This window comes from Perna viridis, chromosome 5 (assembly GCF_037379345.1).
Source record: "Perna viridis isolate PV_CMFRI_1.1 ecotype Kerala chromosome 5, ASM3737934v1, whole genome shotgun sequence".
Taxonomy (NCBI): domain Eukaryota; kingdom Metazoa; phylum Mollusca; class Bivalvia; order Mytilida; family Mytilidae; genus Perna; species Perna viridis.
The window spans coordinates 25,886,688-25,906,523 of NC_142449.1; the positions used below are offsets into that span (position 1 = coordinate 25,886,688).

Below are 19,836 nucleotides of genomic sequence, written 5' to 3' on the forward strand. Positions count from 1 at the left end.
TAGTACAATTTTGTTTAGTTCTATGAAAGTTGTAATCTGCTAGACCGAAAGTGTGGTTAGCAATATGAAACAAACAATTGCATTTAGCCCTAGAATTGATAAAGTCCAGGCATAAACTTGACTGAATGTACAATGCTGAAAAACTTACAAACTTACAGTACGACTGTTAACAAAGATTTAGATTTTTATAATATTTTTAGGAAAGTTTTACTATGAGGCAGAGGTAACTGACGAAGGTCTGTGTCGCGTTGGTTGGTCAACAGATAAAGCAACATTAGATTTAGGAACTGATAAGTTTGGTTATGGATTTGGTGGAACTGGCAAGAAATCCTGGGGAAAACAGTTTGATAGTTATGGAGAGGTACAGTTTACCTATTCATGTAAACATATGTATACTTTCAGGAAATTACCTTGTCTGTAAACTCACAGAAAACTTTTACTAATGCTGTTTGGTAACATCAGTACCGAAAATGAAAAAGGAATGGTATTGTCTGTTTGACTTGAAATATTTTGAACCATATAAAATAGATAATGACACACTACTACTATATTGGGGACAGTATATATTTTGAACCATATCAGTTCTTAAGTGTACCTACAAGAAAGTTGGAGGGAGAAGAGGCTCTATGACCCACAATGGGTCTTGGATTTTGCCAGAACTTAGACACAGCAGTCGACCGTTATAAGACCATGCTCTGATCCAGTTTTTCAGTCAGGTGTCCTGAAATGCTGAACCCAGCCAACCATAACCAACTAAAGTTGGTTTTCTACCAAAAAATATTTTCTAAGGATATAGTCTGTATCCATTGGGAAAGTCCATGTCATAAATAACTTAACAGAAGACCTTAATTACACTACACTCAGTGACTTGTATTTCTCTAACACTCAAGTCAGAGTTTTAAATCCGTGTGTCAGTCGGATTTTTCACAGTGAAATGTGGGTGTTACACCCACCTAGCTAGGATATCGTATATTCCAGTTATTAATTGTGTTTGGAGAACCACCAACCTGGGTGAAAAATCACCCAGCACGGTGAAGTTAATCTCATTGATCTTCGCTGACAATATGGATGTTAGTACCCGAGCTCCCAGGTCACTGACCTCCAAAATTCATGTGGGACCCCAGAAAATCACAACAAAGGAGTCCGGAAGACATGTGAACATTCTTAATCCAATTGCCAAAATCAATACCAGTTGATTTGTCCAGCTTTAATCCAAGCCATCAGCACAATAAAACACTGGTTGAGACGATTAGTACATGGTATTAAAGATTAACAAATATAATGTGAAAATCTTAAAAAAATGACATTTATTGTTGATACATACTTCATGACTGTCCTGTGTTGAGTAATTATAATTAATTGCAGTCCATGTGATGACCAGACACACATCGGAGACATTGTAAACAATGTGTTCATTTAAATTTCTAAAAATAGACAACTCTATATGTGTGAGGTTTGTTAATGGATTTTTTTATACGGGAGTAAACATTGGTTGGCCTCAATGAAAGTTCGAAACCGTTTAACAAAACTTATAATTAAAGTAAAGATATATGTAGGTTGTATTTGAAACATACTTTAAACAAGAAATTTCTCAGAGTTAACTTGATGCATTTTAGTACGAAAACGGTCGACAGAGGATGCTGTCTCGTCCTCGTTTGGGCAACGTCTTGCAACTTACATAATTATTACTGACTATGTTCTCAGTCCTGATTAATGGCTTCTACATTACAATTCTCATGTACACATTATCTTGGGACCTGTAATTAGTTTCTTTTATTTCTAGAAAAGTCATTCAGTTATTATAATTATTAGAAACTAGAAGCGTCACCAGTCTGTCACTAGAATCAAATAACAAAAATCAATACTTTCAAAGTGTTTTATTTATATTTATAAATAGTAATCATTAATTTACAAATGCAAAATTAAAATATCAAAAGATTGCATTAGTACTTGATAAAAATATGAAGTAATATTTCTACATGATTTCTCCCACTCATTGGACGTAACTGTAAAAGAACAACACACCAGCAAATGATAAACGTACAAAATATAAAGAAAAAGATGATGCTGAACTTTGAATGACATGACTAATATTTTTTATCTTAACTGGAGTGCTCTGAATTACCTGAGAAACAGAAACACAGTATACATCGTATTTTATAATGAATTCCCCGTTATGTCCCATTGAATTTTACGACTATTGCAATATACAAACAGTCAGTGTTGGCTAGGTGGAATCTGAGTGGTAAACACCCAAAATGAAGGTGTAACACCAAGTTTCACTCAGGTCGGACTTCAGTGTTAGATAAAAAAATGTCGCAGTGTAGTGTAAATTTTAATTAGCTTGATCACTAATCAGTAAAAGAGGATTAATTCAAAAAATGCATACTCTAGTATCATAAAAAGACTATTTTCTTATTTTTTATATGATGCAGTTTGTTTTCTTTCTCAGGCTTATGGTATGAATGATGTCATTGGATGTTTTTTGGACTTGGAAATTGGAGAAATCAGATGGTCCAAGAATGGTATGATTATCACACCAGTTTTTTCCTCTAGACAGAATCCATTTTTGACTATATTTACCTCTATTTTTGCCAAACTCCACTTTCTTTGTTGACCTCATAAAATCATTTCTGGTTTATTGAAGTCACGGGGAGTAATTAAAACATGTTAGTTTTTTTTATGTGCATTTCCTCCTGAATTTTAGTCCCTAAAATTTTGAGAAAAAGTATTTAAGACCTGGGAATGACCTATGCTATTTTGAAAATTTGTCCGTTGTGGCAAGTTCAGGTAGATAGTAATTTTATTAGCCAGAAAATAATTTTAACTAGTCCTTTATTGAGTGTAAATTGAATATGAATGTCTATAATGAGTTAATGTTGTGCTTTTGACAAGTAAAACTTTTCTGAAAGTCAGTTTTATTTGTTCCAGGCAACTGGACAATCTTTGATATTATTCTAAGAAGTCCTCAACAATACAACCAAAGTGACAAATAAATTGCAGTAGGAGAGTACCCTTCAGTTATCAAGGTTTTAAGTCAATTGAAAGTGCTAATAGCCCTGCTAATAAAAAGTTATGAAAACAATTAAGTCCATGAAACCATTTTTGTAATATATTAACGTTCAAATATACAAAATCTTTATTATTGCAGATACATGTATGTTCCTGAAATAGTTATATGGATAATGTTTTACCTTCTGCACTGAATGAATTGTCTTTGTATTTTATTTTGTATTTCAGGTGTTGACCTTGGCAAAGCATATACTATACCTCCACACTTGAAAACAGAAAGGTTTTTTGCTGCTGTTGTTTTAAAGGTTTATTTTCTATAAGTTTTGCATTTATTATGTATGTAATGTCCATCTGTAGTTTGCTCTTTTGTTATTTGATATTTTTGAGCATCTTCTGTGCCATGTGACGTTGAAAATTTCTATAAAACACCTAAATCACATGATACACTACCAGCATTCAGATATCTCTTACAGTTTCAAAGGTTACCACAAAAAATTAACTCTTTTTATATTTTTTGGTCCAATTTTTAAAATGTTTAATTAAATTTTTAATTTTGTTGTACATTTTGTTCAAACCAGTTGTTGTGTCCAAATGCTTAAGTGTGTCAAAAACTAATATTGTGACCGCACTTACCCTAACTGTTCAGGGTTCAACCAGTTGAATGGTATCATGCTGCTCTCCCCAAAACTCTTTATTCAGTTTCCTTAAGAATTTGATATAAAATTTCTCTTTTAAAACAATTCAATATTTTGATGTATGACAGGTGTTTTATATTGCCTCATTCATTTACACTAGAACTTTGTATAGTTCATGTTAGCAATTTGAGATCTACTATTTTTTTTCCAGAATGCTGAGATGAGTTTTAACTTTGGTAAAAACCCATTTAAATATCCTCCAGCGGTAAGTAATTATATTCCAGGAGGAAAAAAAGCATGTCAAGTTTTGAAATTTAGATTTGATAATATTATTAATGAGAACTACTTGATTTGTAAACAGCAAAATTACATAATGAAACCTGTTTTAACCAAATCCTGAATAATCCAAATACCTGTCTTACCGAGATATAATTTAATCATCAATTTATATGTATGGTTAACCAGAGTAAATTGAATTCCTGTCTAAACTAAACCAGTTTTTAAGTACAAAATGGGCAAAGACAGATTTTACTGTATTGAAATAGTCTTCATCTGATTTCATCTGGTAAATGCATTTAAGGAGGTAGACCCAGGGTAAGGGACACAACTCTTACAAATCATTGGAATGTTTGTATTCAGCATATCATTTCAATCTCATGTAATCATCAAAGTAACTTGGACTGGTTTCATTCTGTTTCAAATGAAAGCTTGAAAGACTTTAGTGAAATTGAATGTGAAACAAACATATCACTGATTTCATGAGTTATGTCCCTTACCTCCTTAAATAAAGTTATTTGATATCGTAAGAAACATATTTATTAATGTCTTTTCTGAAGAATTTGTACCATGAAGACTGCTCACAGTTGTTATAGTTCCTTATTCAAAATGACCTCTTTGTGTATATTAATTATGGCCCATGAAATATAAAATATCTTTCTTTAATACTTTATGGTACCTAATTATTTATTTAATTCTTTTAGAAAGGAACATATACTGCCTTGTGTATGGCACCACAGAAAGATGTGATAGAATCAAGAATAGTTGGTAAGTGTATTTGATTAACAATCAACTTTCTTTCGATTAATTCATGCTATTCTGTCAAATAAACACATTATGGGTACTTATTTCCACTGTTTTGGAAATGAATAGATATGCTTCACTGTATGAAAATTGATTTTTGTACCCTTTTGTCTGCTACAACATAATCTAAAGTTGTGCACCATGAAATTGCTATAATTACATGAATTGTTTTATATTTTGTGCAAATTGGTAATTTAGGAAATGTACATCCTCAAGTTAATCTGTCAGGGTAATACACCATTAGTAAGAGTGAGCTTGTGTGCACTTCCATGGATCTTTGTCAATTTTTGCATCCCTTGATTAAGTTCATTTATCTCAGCTTTGATTTTGAACTAGGTTAAGGAGGTAGTCCTTTGGTAAGGGACATAACTCTTGAAATCAGTGATATGTTTGTAACATATTAATTTCACCAAAGCATATCAAGCTTTCAATTGAAACAGAATGAAATCAGTCCAAGTTATCTTGATGCTTATATGAGATTGATGTAAAATGCTGAATACAAACCTTCCATTGATTTCTAAGAGTTGTATCCCTTACCCTAGGTCTACCTCCTTAAATAGCTTTGACATTGAGAGATGTATTTTGTTTCTTATTTACAATTCTGTCAGACCCAGACTTCTTCGTGAATGATCTATACATTGAAACAAGTTCAGATATAACATTATGAGTAACCTCTTTTTTTATACAGGGTCTGGAGCAGTTAATGCTAAGCCAGCACCTAATGCACCACAAGCCATTATAATTGAGGTATGTTGCATAAACATGTATATTGCATAGTCTTTTTAAGATGTTGAGAGATACTGTAACTTGTATATTGTTCCTTGCAACACAATGATTAAGTTAAGGTCGGCATCTATCAAAGCTTCCCCCAGTTACAAGTTCTTTGTGGGAGCAACTTGTTTTAGGCCTGTGGTCAGATTTTACTGAATTTTTTTAGTGGGATTTGATTTGACTTATACATGATAATCACCATTTTGGGCCATGTACCATATTTTCTGGAAAATAAGTTGATACTTTTTTGAGCAAAGTGTCAGACTCGACTTATCATCCATTTCGACTTGTATAAGGATTTTTCACGAAAATATGTTCATCTACAGTGCATTTCATCAGATATGTTTAGTTCACTTTTGATTGCTTTCATTCAAAATTTTGGGTAAACTGCAACCAACAATGCCATCACTCAAACAGTGCTGCTATCATTTATGAATGAACACGATGATAATAAAAACTTTGAAACTGTTAAAATATATAAACAAACTCTGGGAGATACGTTAACAAAACACTTTCAAAACTGGAAATACATTATTAAGTGTTCTGGAGTTGTCAGGTTCTTTAATATGCAAATTTATACCTATTTATGGTATGGTATATTGTAACACATTCGCACATGACACAAATTATAATCAGCTAAGGTGTTATCGAAATGGCTAATTGCAACCAAATTTACAGGTAACATTTTTTATTGTATTTCGAAATACCAGGTAATAGTGTTCATTAATTACTGCTCCTAATTATGACATATTCATCAAACTTATTTCCCGCTAATTTCAATCACATCAGTGCCATATTTACGATTTCTGAACTATTGTTATAAAGATCTTGGAAAATTATTACAAGATATTATATCTGAATTTACTGTAGAAAATAGTCAACCAAATACATAGTACAGTTATTTAGGACAAAATGTATTTCAAGTACAGACTATAAAATGATTATTATTGGTTTATCTTCTGTTACGAATGAATACAAAGCTTAAGTTTTTACCACGTAGTACCTCAGTAAGTATCAGTCTTGTACTCCACATACCAGAGTTGGTGGAGGGTATTATTTGAAGTGCACACTTTTTTTGTCTTCTACTGTTGTTTTTTTTGCTTTTGTTTTTTTATTGGAGATGAATATTTTTTCTAATTAAAAGTACAGGGTTAATATCAAATCCTGTCTTTAGGGAGGAGGACTATTTATGAAATCAAATTTAAAAAAAAAATCTACCGTATTTTGGTGTGTATAGTGCGCAGTTGTATATAGTGGGTGTTTTTTCCTTTAAAAGATGATGTAAAAAACTTATTACGGATGTATGTATGTATTGTACGCAGTGAAAATTGCATAACTGGTTAGAACCACAAACATTTCTGGCTTTAATTTATTTGTAAATAGAAGGGACCATTTCGTCTGTTTTGTGTATTTATTTCAATAAAGAATATCGTTTTGTATTTGTCTGTGTTTCCCGTGTTTATGCGTATTAATTTATTATTCGTGTAAAAAATGTGTAACATAGACAAATTGTCAGCTTGGGCATATGTTTTGATTATCTTTGAAAGGTTGTCTGTTGTGAGTAATAAATTTCTGATGATTGCTAATTCTAAAAGAAGGACTGTTTTTACTACAATCAATTAAAGGGTCTGAGCGAAAAATGCAGACGGTCATCAAATAGGGCATGTGTTGATAGCTTGGCCAAGCGTGATAATGAGATGCAGAATTTTCTCCATTGTGTATCGGGGATACATAAAGGGTTTATGTTAAAAATTAATAGTTTTTATGTTGGATAAGGATTTTGATATTAGTTCACTGAAAAATGGAAGCCAAATATTATCAAAAAGTAGAGTATCCAATAACTATGATGTAGAGTTCAGTAAGATGCGTAAATAACGATATATTTGTTTTAAACAAACTACTTTGTCCAATGGAAATATGTTAGGGCTCTATGCCCAGTGTGCCCAAGATTTTGTTATTCAGTAATTAGATTGTTTAAACTTGTGTGTATTTTAATTTCTTCTTTAACAAATCGTTAACAAGTCATATACATCGTAAGGATGTAATTACATACACATCGCAAAACAATGTACAGTCTCCTTTGATAATACTGGTAACTAATTGTCTTGTGTCCTTGTCATGATTAATTAATCCCCTCAACAAACATGTCAATTGCTTGTTAGATATAAAATGAACAGGTGAAACCATAATCAGTGACATCTAAATACCCTTTGCAACGCCTCTATAACCATGTGATAACATTAGTTAATCTATACATAAAACAAAAGTATGGCAGTTGTAAACATAATCTGCTGTGTTCTTTTGGGAGGAAATAAATTAAAACCAAATTCTGTTCAAGAAGATTTTATTGACAATCAATGCTTACAAAGTTAACAAGTCAACAAAAAACTCCATAAATATGCTTTGGCAGCTCATAAGTGGTCTCTGATTCGATGACTCCCTCGAGATGGTTAATTTTCTACTGATCTTAGGTCTGTAAAAATGTGTTGAAACAATATATTGGTGTATTATATGCACCACCATACTGTGAAATTAGTTTCCTGGTTAAAAAGTACCCACAATACGCACCAAATACGGTATGTTCTGGTGTGGCTATGTTCATACCAGTTTTTAGAATGCACCAAAAATGTCTACATTTCCTTGGTAAAAATACATCGGCAAAAGTTAGCTGGAAACACCAAGTCTATTTAAAAGAAAATCTGAAAATTGGGGAAAAGAATACAAAACTGAGTCCTATGCCTTTAGTTCAATTTAGCTGAAGTGGTTGTCCCTCTTAGTATGTTTTTTTATGTAAAGGGTGCTCAATAATTCTTCTGTAACTATGTACTTATACTGATTTTTTTTTTCAGCCTTCAAGAGAGTTGGCAGAACAAGTAAGCTTAACACTTATTTTATTATACTCACTTACCTGTAGGTGATATATTGGAATATCCTTGTCTGACGTCATTCTTGTCACAATTTTCTCGGCTCCCTATGGATAGATTGATTTCAAATTTAGTTTGTTGCTTTATATAGAAAGAATACATGTTGTAAGTAAATTTGGGTGCTCCTTGTACATGTGGGAGTATCCCTAGCATGACAAGGCATGCAATTTCATGTTAAGTTTAGTATGATTGAATAAGAATGAAGACTACTTATAAAGGTATAGGTTCAGACTCTGTCTAAGTGTGTACCCTTTAGAAGTAAGTAAAGTCATCAATAAACAGTTTGCTGGTTGTATGGTAACTTTATAGTTTGTGCCTTCCCTCCAACATTCATGTACATGTAGTAGCCCTTTTGATTTATTGATTCAGCAGACAATTACTTAGTACTTCTTACATTATGAAATACCAATAGAATGAATTAATAATTTCATATCATTATTTCAGAACTTTCGAAAAATATATGTTGTGTGAAAAAAGAAAACTGACTTTCACTTAGTCAATTTTGGCATTATAAACTCAACAAATCCTTTCACAAATTCAGGTTTTCTATTGTCGTAAGTAAAGTAGAATATAATGAATAGTTCTCCCTCACCAAAAGTTTACTTGCCCTGGCTGATGGAAATTGCATTCCTAAAACACTATATGCATTTGACAAACCCCACAAATTAAGTATCAGTCTTCGTAAGAATCATGCATATTCTGAAATTATGTGATATCCCCCAAAAAAAGGCTACACTTTTTTTATTTTTGTTATTAATAAGTTACTTTCTAGGTCTATATAATGAAATTTATAATTATTCATTCCAATCTCTTAGGAGATAATCCACGTTGAAAATCCAATAGTTTCTATTGTATTTTAGTGTCATTTACAGAGTTATCTCCTAATTTTTAAATTTACAGTACATTCTTTATAATATTTATCTCTTAGAAAGAAGGGTCATATGAAAAGTTAAATTTTACTTTCTGTTTACTACAACACTTAAAGTAAAATATTAAAAATATGTAGGCTTTCCAGCTATGAATCACATTTTGAATGATTTTTATCTGGAGGGCTACTTAAAGTACCTTAATAATTAGTGATACATTACCTAGCAGTAGTGTCATTCGATTAGTCTTTAATACATGTAGCTTTCAGTATTGAGTAAGTGAACCCCATGAGTTAGAAGAATTTCATTTTTATTCAACCGAAGTTTGCAGTTGTATAATGATAAGTAAGTCGGTGTCATATGTCTTGATAACTGTAGATAACTTGGTTTTCATGCAAGAACTTACTTGAACATATGCTGATGGATCTTGATGAAATTATACAGATAGGATCCAACTCACAAAATGAAGATTGGAAGATATTGCCTTAACTCTGAACAAACTAGGCACAGAAATGGACCAAAAGCAAACATTTTCCTGGTTTCTGGGCAATAACTTGAGTAAACGTTATGGGTCTCTATGAACTTGTACTACAAAAGGAAGGTGTGTAATGATTTAAGGGGATCATGACCCTAAACATTTCAGAATGAGGCCAAACGATGTCTGTAATAAACATTTTCTTTAAACTTTAAATGAATTTCTTAATTATTTTTTCATGTTGTATAATTTCTTTGGTCACATTCATTCTATTCAGAAACTTATGCTGTTGACCTTTTAATCACAATTGATACCTAGAACTAAATCTTGCTTAAATGTTGTTTCAGTAATTGCCTGCACTGTTTTGGATTCAATCTCTGGAGTCATATCAAGCCACATACTGTAGAGCATTTTATTTCATATTTAGAATGCAAAAATAAATTGTGCATAATTGTCCTTTTGGTGTCTTAATGAAAAATGTAATGATATCTTCAGTCTTAATTTTAGTGCTTTATTATGTAAGAATCAGTGATAATGAAATACTCTCTATGTAATGCTGTGCTAAATACTCTATGTAACGCTGTGCTAAATACTCTCTATGTAACACTGTGCTAAGTACTAATATGAATAAGTATTGCTAAACAGGGGAAAATTATGCTGTAATTGTAAAAAGTCTAACAAATTTTCCTCCTTGAGTCGCTTTGTAATTTTGTTTGTGGGAGACTCATTAGCCTAGCTTTATAAGTACAAGAAGTTCATTATATCAGCTTGAAGTCTATGAAGTAACATGTCAAGATTATAAAGAAACCAAAGCTGTTTTAATGGGCATGCTCTAGGGATTAAACCTGAGACAGTTTTACAATCAAATTAGTCACTCAAAACACCTTCAAAGTGATGTAAGACTTAGTTTAAATGCACTCGTAAAGTTCGCAGAATCATGTAATGTTACTTTAAAATGCACTATTTTCGATGTTGTTTCAAAGAGGATTTTCTAAATATTTGCTGTTTATTTATGGGGTAACTCCTTAACAACAAATAAAATCATTTAAAGAAAAAGTAGTGAAGGTTTGTACTAAAATTGTACTTATATTCATGATTAAATACATTTTGTTGCTGTTTTTTTGTTGAGTATTGTAGATCACATGCAAAAAACCCTCTTATGAAAACAACAATTAAAATCTTTGAAAGAAAAAAAAGTCAAGGGTTGTACTAAAATTGTACTTACAATCAGGATTGATGGTTTTCAAACATTTTTGTGAGAATTTAGGTTCCTTTTATGTTGAAAGTTACCATATGCTTAATGATAAATGTGCTTATCTACTGTCTGTGTATCGGTCAACTTAATTTGATGGAAATGGCTGAGTTGAGGTATTCTTAGCATAACATAGCCTGCTTAGATTTTGTTGTATTAATTATCTATGTATTTATTCAATCAATGGAAACTAATCATGATATGAATGATGTATTGACATACAATCCATTTTTGGATGATCAAGGACACTACTGGCCTTATCAGAATATGATTGGCCTAGCTATATTCATAGATAAACCAATTTGAAACTGCTGTTGAAAGTGCATAAAAACTTCATAGGATTGTTGGCAGCAGCAATCTCTTCAAATTGGTTGAGCATTGGTACAACTTGGTGGCAACTCAAAGTTGATTTTTTGGCAGAATTTTTTCATGTGAATATTTGGTTATAGTATGGTGAATGTTTGTCAGGTTGCCCAACAAGAGGCAGGGAAATTATTTTTGTAACACTTCTCAGCCTCTTGATATTTGGTATCTGCATCAGGTACGGGTCACATACTGTGGGATCCGATTTCAGGCCTGTTTGACACTCTATTTCTTGTTTAAAGATATTCTGCCATTTCTGTCTTTGACCCATTTTAATTAGTTCTTTTATACTCCTATTATTTAGTTTAAATCAGACGAGACATAGACTCTGAGGAGCTTCATGTTGAACTGATATTCTGAATAGTAGCGGAAAGCAGTTTTCTGAAAAAAGTGGCATTTTAAAATGGAAAGAAAAAGGTTCCTTTTCTTATTCAGAATGATAATATGGGATTTAATTGCAGTGACAGCTTAATTGTGTATTCATTATGTTGAATATCAAACTTGGGGTCAAGGAGCTTCAATTGAGCAAAAATAGCTGCAGAATCATTATACAGACAGAACTTGATGTATGAAGACGAGTACTTAATATTTGTTAGAATGTTCTAATGATGATATAGCTGCGAAATCGTAGCTCTTGATTTTTTTTTTTTTTGATTTTGTGATCTAACGTTAAGAAAATACAAAAAAAATAGTTAGAGCTACGTTTCGCAGCTAATGATGATACTGATAGTGTCAACTGTCTGTTGCAGTTTTAATTGACATTGAAATTAGAAGGGAGCATAGAAAGTGGGGTAAATGAATTAAAAAAAATGTTGTGATTTTTTTTTAAGACCTTTAACCAGATACAGAAGTTTAAGATTCATCTCTCTAACCCTGCCATCAGGTGAGTAAGAAAGCACAGTCATTATTTTGATATTTTCTGTAGTGATTCTATAGTAGTAATGTTATGGATATCATGCTACCAGCTTACAAATCACTCCAGAATTGTACATTTACATCAGCAATCATTATACAATTTCACAGTTACATTGGTAGTCAGTGAAGAAGTATACATTTACATCAGTAGTCATTATACAATTGCACAGTTACATTAGTAGTCACTGAAGAAGCATACATTTACATCAGCAATCATTATACAATTACACAGTTACATTGGTAGTCTTTTAAGAAGCATACATTTACATCTGTAGTCATTATACAATTACACAGTTACATTAGTAGTCACTGAAGAAGCATACATTTACATCAGTAATCACTATTATCCTTGCAGTTACACAGTAATCACTGTAGAAGCATATATTTTCATCAGTATTTACTTAAAAATGACAGTTAAATAGTAACCTCTGTAGAAGCATACATTTACATACACATCAATAATCAGCTATGCAATCACACAGTTACATTAGTCATCTCTAGAAGCATTCATTTACATCAGTTATCACTGTACAATACCATAGTTACATTGTAATCACCATAGAGGCATACATGTACATGTCGTGTACATTCATTTCCTTTAAATGACCTTGATCTTTGAATTCCAGATAAAATTATTGGATTTGAATATTCATACCATATTTGGCACATGGGTGTATTACCATGAGACGATGCAAAGTTCATTTGAGTGTTTATTAGGAATCAATCTTGTCTGTCTGTCTGTTCAGATTTGTGTCCTTGTCATAACTTTTTTGTTCTTCAACATAGGCACACAATGTTTGGTACATTTCTTGTTTATGACAGAACTTTTTTCTCTTTTGATGAAGGCTTTCCATTTTTGGTGTCTGGGTGAATCACCTTAAGACGATACGTGTCAGTTACTTTATTGACGTCTAAATGATTCTAGTTAGTATTGTAGAGTCAAATAATTAAATTATTAATCACTTTAAACAGAATTAAAAACCAGTTTGTACTTAATTGATATATACTTGTTTTACAATAACAATATAGTAATTGTTAATTTTATACATGTTCACTTTTAGAGAATTGCTGATTATTGGTGGTGTTAATGTCAAAGATCAAGTTGATGTTCTCCAGAACGGGGTAAGAAGTAAAGGGGGGTGAAATTCCAGGGTTAAAGGGATTCTGTGAAAGTACTTATATTTGTGGATATCAATTTTCATGATTCAGAGGAAAAGCACAAGTTCGTGGATTCTTGAATTCATGGTGATCCTGCCAAACAATTTGAAGTAATAATCTGTTTCTTTGGGAATCAAAATTTGTGGTTTACCTCATCCATGAAATCCACAAAAATTAGTACCCCACGAACAGTTGTGCTTTCACAGTAGTTTATTTGCTTTAGAAAAGGGTAAGTTATGATGGGAAGTGTTAATGCAATGCTGGTCAAATTAAAGAGTTAAAGAGCAAGTTGAATACCCTACCAGTGCACCTGGTCCATGCTCCCAGTTTTTAGTGGAGTTCGAGTTGCTCATTTGCTTTTGTTAATTTGCATGTATGATTTTAGTTACTGTATGTTCTTTGTTGTGTATGTCTGTTTTCCATGTCTGGTCTTTGTCCCCGGATTACATTCTTTTGATTACCGCTATAACTTTTGTTCCCTTGATTACTCTCTCAAGAAGGGGGTAAGTAATTAAAGGGAATGGTGCATCTTTGATAGCTAGTTAAAGAAGTAGTTAACTTCCAATTGGTCTTCAGTAGGCCATAATTAAATATGTGCCCACATCGTGTTTTTTATTCTGAGCATGATCCATTATTTTTCAATTTTGCCTGATTCTTACAGATTTCAGTACTTAATACATAGAAATTGAAATTATTTTTGACTGCAGTGACATTGATTTACTGTTGTTACCAACATGATCATTTACAGAAGCACTAAACCCACTCAAAAATACCCAGTGAAATCCAAAAGAAAACTCTCTTGGTCTATATCATTACAGAATGAATTATTGTATGGTTTCGTCTAAAACACATGGGAGTGTGATTTGTTATTTTTCTGATTATTTTGAAAGGAGCAAGAATGTATTCAGGGACACTTATAGCAGAAACAATGAAATGGAATTGCATTCAATGAAAATCTAGGTAGACTTTCAGAATGATTTAAATAGTTCTTTAGGTACTGAATACTTTTGTGCTCTTTGGAAACTCTCCTAAATTTTGATTAGCTATCAGTTATTGGTATATTTTGTAGTATGTATCATTCCATTTCAAATTGATATAAGACAGTTACTGCAATGATTATTCACTTGAAAATACTTCATGTGTAGACAAAACATTATCTTCTGGTAAAAAAAAATATGTTCCTTAGAAAGTAGAATGTAACTGAATTTCATATGATAATACATGTACATGTATCTGTTACATAGTCATCAATTTGTCTCAGTACAATTTGCGGAAATTATTTTGTTGAAGGATATTTATTTAAACTATTCTCCCTGTTACTGAATGTTTCACAGGGGTGAATTGCGGGGGTTCAAAGTTTTGTGAAGGATATTTAAACTCTTCTCCCTGTTACTGAATGTTTCACAGGGGTGAATTGCAGGGGTTCAAAGTTACTTTTAAGAGTGGAAGGTTCTAGACTTATCTAAATTTCAAATTAATGGTCACCTTGAGGATAGCCAGAAGTTCTCAATAAAGAGTCAATGAAATGGATGGAAGAAATAGAACCTAGGTAATTGAAGTTTTAAGTTCTAGGTCTGAAATTGAGACTTGTGGACCACTGTGGAAGTGTACTTCTGTAGTTGCTGTACAGAGATTGTCACTTGTCTCTTAAAACAATTCATGCTATTCATGTATTGAATCTTCACACGAAGTTAAAATAAATCTAAGGAGGTAGACCTAGGGTAAGGGACATAACTCTTTAAATCAGTGATATGTTTGTATAATATTCAATTTTACCAAAGCCTTTCATAATTTCATTTGAAACAGAATGAAATCAATCCAAGTTACTTTGATGCTTTCATGAGATTGATATAAAGAGCCTGAATACAAATGTTCTAATAATTTGTAGGAGTTGTGTCCCTTACCTTAAGTCTACCTCCCTAATTTGACAGGATATTGAAACGATTTATGTGTAAATTCCATTGTGCAAGTAATTCATGTGAAATCATACAAAAGTCTTGATTGGCAAAACTTCTCAATTCCATTATAGTGATATTCACATGGGCATATTTTCCTATGAACTTTGAGTTTAGGTTGGTTGACATTATCCCCTCCTTGTGAAATTCTTGTATATCTACAGCAGACATATTAACCTTATCAGTTTAGTTCTAATGCCCTTACATTATTTTAACATTGATGAATTTGAAGTCAATTAGATCTCATCAGTGTAAAAGTATTGTTGTAATATGGTGCAGGTGCTACCACTAGTCTAGTCCTCTGCTGTTTTTAGTCCTCACAATGAAAAAAATAATGGCTTTTTTTAAGTTTCAATCTCTGTTAGAATCAGGCAGTGGGGGAAGCATGGTATGCAATTATCATCAACTTCAAAGAGTAATCAAGGGAACCAAGGTTATAGCAGTAATGAAAAGAATGTAATCCAGGGACAAAGACCAGACATGAAAAACAGACATACACAACAAAGAACATAAGTAACTAAAATCATACATACAAAGTAACAAAAGCAAATGAGCAACTCGTACTCCTCTAAAAACTGGATAGGGTAAGCGTTCTCTGCTTTTCTAGAAACACCCGCCGAGTTGCTCATAAATAGTTAAGTCCGGAGTAGATTTAACTGTGTAATTTGACTACTTGTATAGATAGTCAAATTAAGAGTGGGAATTAATACAGGATTTTCCATATCATAATTTCAGTAAAATACACTGCAAATGAGCTTTTCAGGGGCAGATAAGTCAGTCAAAAACTTCATTTTTTTATATTTTAATGAAAATTTCCAGTGATGCAAGGATCAAATAGTAAAGACTTCTTTAGGTGTAAATAAATTGTCATATTAGTGGAATTTTGACGTGCATGTTTCAGATTTAATTTCTCCAATTTGCCTGATTCTTACAAAGACTTGTATGTTTTAAGGCAAAAAACCGGATGCTGTTGTATCTCTATTGAAATCTTGTCGGAAAATACCATCATTAGTACAAAAAGGGATAATTGTCTAATTAACGACAGACCTTATGCAATATGATAAAAATAGTATTTTAACCGATAATTAGATATCTTTGCATTATGATACTTATCTAACGGGAAAATTAACGCAGCTAAAAAATTGAATTTCATCTGGAAACAAATGTTTTTGTTATAGATTCGAATTTCAAAGAAAATTAAATGTCATTTCAAATTAGAATTAAGACTACTATTATTTCATAATGCGGAAAAAACAATGTTATTTCGTTCAATTAATCCGCTTTTATTAGTGATTATTCTGTTTGAGAAAAGTTATCACTTTAGGGATAGAAGACATTTGCAGTAATATTTGTTGTAAATACTTTAATTATTCCATTATTTTGAAATATGGCATATAATGGGTTGTATGTACAGGACGGTATTGTATTGAGTAATGTAATTTAATATAGAATCTTTTGCCTTCATCTATTTAGTACTTCTTTGCTCACCTGGGCCAAAAACCTTGAAACTTTTAAAAATAGTCAAAGGTAAGTTTCGGAATATTCTAAACTGTTTGTGATATTAGGTAAAAAAAACCATCTAGACCCTTACACTATGCCTGGCTGTTTAGCCCAAGGCTGTATAGACAACTTGTGTATGGTGTTGATATTTTCTTTGTGGGACCAATGTATTTTTTCTCATCCATTGGCTGCTATTAACAAATTAACTCTTTAGAAACCTCGAAGTATGATTGGAGGATTGGAGGGAATTTTGTACAATCTACTTCTACTTACAGTTCTGTCCCATTCTTATCTTGTGACCAAGTTCTATTACTGCCCTTGCTTTGCTTGTGTCTGCTCAGTGATTGGAATTAAAGTTTTGATAGTCAGCCATTGGAATTTTATGGGCCATTGTTTAATTCTTAGTAAAAAATTCAGAATTCAGTGGGACACTTTCAGCTGGAATGTGATAAATCAGTTCACCATATAGTATTAGCTCAATAACTATTATCAATCTGTTGTTTACTTAGAATGAAAGATATGCAGAGGACCCTCTAAAAAGATACATTATGGTTTCAAATGGTTGAGCTTCATTGGTCTTCAGAAGCAAACTAATTAAAAAGGCTTCTTAGAAAAATCTCACTTCCATATGCACCTGAATGAGAATGCCTTAAAGCTTATAATAGGATTATGAACTGGTATATTGTTCATAAACAATCCCTATTGATGCCAATCAGGTTGCTCACCTGTTGCTTATTTTGGGTTTGGTATTTTATTTAAATTGACTGAGCTGGATAAGGATGATATAGTAATATAAAGTTCTTCTAAACAATTCTCTCACCAGATTAACTGCAAGTCCTCAGAGGGATAACATTACTGTCCAAACTTCAATACAAAATTTGGTATTTAGTACTTCTTTGCTCACCTGGGCCGAAAACCTTGAAACTTTTAAAAATAGTCAAAGGTAAGTTTCGGAATATTCTAAACTGTTTGTGATATTAGGTAAAAAAAACCATCTAGACCCTTACACTATGCCTGGCTGTTTAGCCCAAGGCTGTATAGACAACTTGTGTATGGTGTTGATATTTTCTTTGTGGGACCAATGTATTTTTTCTCATCCATTGGCTGCTATTAACAAATTAACTCTTTAGAAACCTCGAAGTATGATTGGAGGATTGGAGGGAATTTTGTACAATCTACTTCTACTTACAGTTCTGTCCCATTCTTATCTTGTGACCAAGTTCTATTACTGCCCTTGCTTTGCTTGTGTCTGCTCAGTGATTGGAATTAAAGTTTTGATAGTCAGCCATTGGAATTTTATGGGCCATTGTTTAATTCTTAGTAAAAAATTCAGAATTCAGTGGGACACTTTCAGCTGGAATGTGATAAATCAGTTCACCATATAGTATTAGCTCAATAACTATTATCAATCTGTTGTTTACTTAGAATGAAAGATATGCAGAGGACCCTCTAAAAAGATACATTATGGTTTCAAATGGTTGAGCTTCATTGGTCTTCAGAAGCAAACTAATTAAAAAGGCTTCTTAGAAAAATCTCACTTCCATATGCACCTGAATGAGAATGCCTTAAAGCTTATAATAGGATTATGAACTGGTATATTGTTCATAAACAATCCCTATTGATGCCAATCAGGTTGCTCACCTGTTGCTTATTTTGGGTTTGGTATTTTATTTAAATTGACTGAGCTGGATAAGGATGATATAGTAATATAAAGTTCTTCTAAACAATTCTCTCACCAGATTAACTGCAAGTCCTCAGAGGGATAACATTACTGTCCAAACTTCAATACAAAATTTGGTACTAATTAATGATAACTCTAATGATACTCCTATGTCAAAGGTCAATGTCACAGGAACAATTTTTTAAGTGTCACAGGGATACTACTTCTTCCTTGTTTTTAGTAGAGGTAAGTTGCTGTCCAGTGTATAAGTTGAATTTTAATACCCCTGCAAACAAAGTGTGGTGGGTTTATACAAATCATTTGTCTGTTGGTCAGTGTGTCTATCCATCTATCTTGTTAGTGGAACTTTTCGAAAACTGCTCAAAGGTATTTGATTAAAAAATTTTTATTGAAACAAGGAAGGTTGGAAATCATATGTTGATGTGCATGAAGGAAAAAAAACATTGTCAGAGGACTCTAAGGGGAGATAATCCAACTCATAGGTTAACCTAAGGAGCAACTCCTCCTAAAGGACTCGAGGTATTTTTAGGAAATTTTATGGAAAGCTATGCACAAGGGTGTATAATTGTTGTATGAGGACTCCAAAGAGAAATGATCCAAGAGTTTAGCATTGAACTTAATGGGGGTATTCTCTTTGTTAGATTGTTCACTTTATTTTAGTTATTATCAGGTGAACTATTCAGACTCCTTGCAGTCTCTAGTTTTGTGTAGAATTTCCTGTTATGCAACAAGGGATTATGGGTAATTTGTAGAGGATTTTACTCAGACATTTTTTAATTAATGAAATAAAGGAAACTAATCCCACTAATTATTGTGGTGAAACAAATACTTTTAATATTTCATGCCAAGTATCTGTCTAAAATCCCTGAAAAGTTTAATGACCGATTACTCCCTTTCAGTGAATCTGCAATATACATAATGGGTAAACAAGAATAGGAAAACAAATGTATGGTACGATAATTTATATTTGCTTCAGTTCGATAGAAGTTTGATGTTTGAGGTGTTTATGATAATTTTGTTGCTTTTGCAGCTTGAAATAAAAAGAAAAAAAAGATTGGGTACACATATAAAAGGTATATTGTTTTTGTGTTCAACTAGAAATTATCTTTGAATCGCCTTAATTATGCTGTTTTATTATTTAGGTAGATATAGTGGTAGGAACACCAGGAAGATTGGAAGATCTGATATCAACGGGGAAATTAGCCCTTCACCAAGTCAGGTTCTTTGTACTGGATGAAGCTGTAAGTAA

At 32.3% G+C, this 19,836-nt stretch overlaps 1 protein-coding gene across 1 annotated transcript in view; it reads left to right on the plus strand.

Moving 5' to 3' along the window:
• Positions 1–19,836, plus strand: part of LOC148616842 (ATP-dependent RNA helicase DDX1-like) — a 206,856-nt gene that overhangs the window by 8,741 nt on the left and 178,279 nt on the right. The window contains exons 8-17 of the mRNA XM_088583957.1: positions 201–361; positions 2,453–2,525; positions 3,241–3,317; positions 3,859–3,912; positions 4,628–4,691; positions 5,416–5,474; positions 8,348–8,371; positions 12,209–12,261; positions 13,355–13,415; positions 19,730–19,828. Of these exons, the coding sequence (XP_088440083.1) occupies positions 201–361; positions 2,453–2,525; positions 3,241–3,317; positions 3,859–3,912; positions 4,628–4,691; positions 5,416–5,474; positions 8,348–8,371; positions 12,209–12,261; positions 13,355–13,415; positions 19,730–19,828 (725 nt within the window). The remainder of the gene's footprint in view (positions 1–200; positions 362–2,452; positions 2,526–3,240; positions 3,318–3,858; positions 3,913–4,627; positions 4,692–5,415; positions 5,475–8,347; positions 8,372–12,208; positions 12,262–13,354; positions 13,416–19,729; positions 19,829–19,836) is intronic.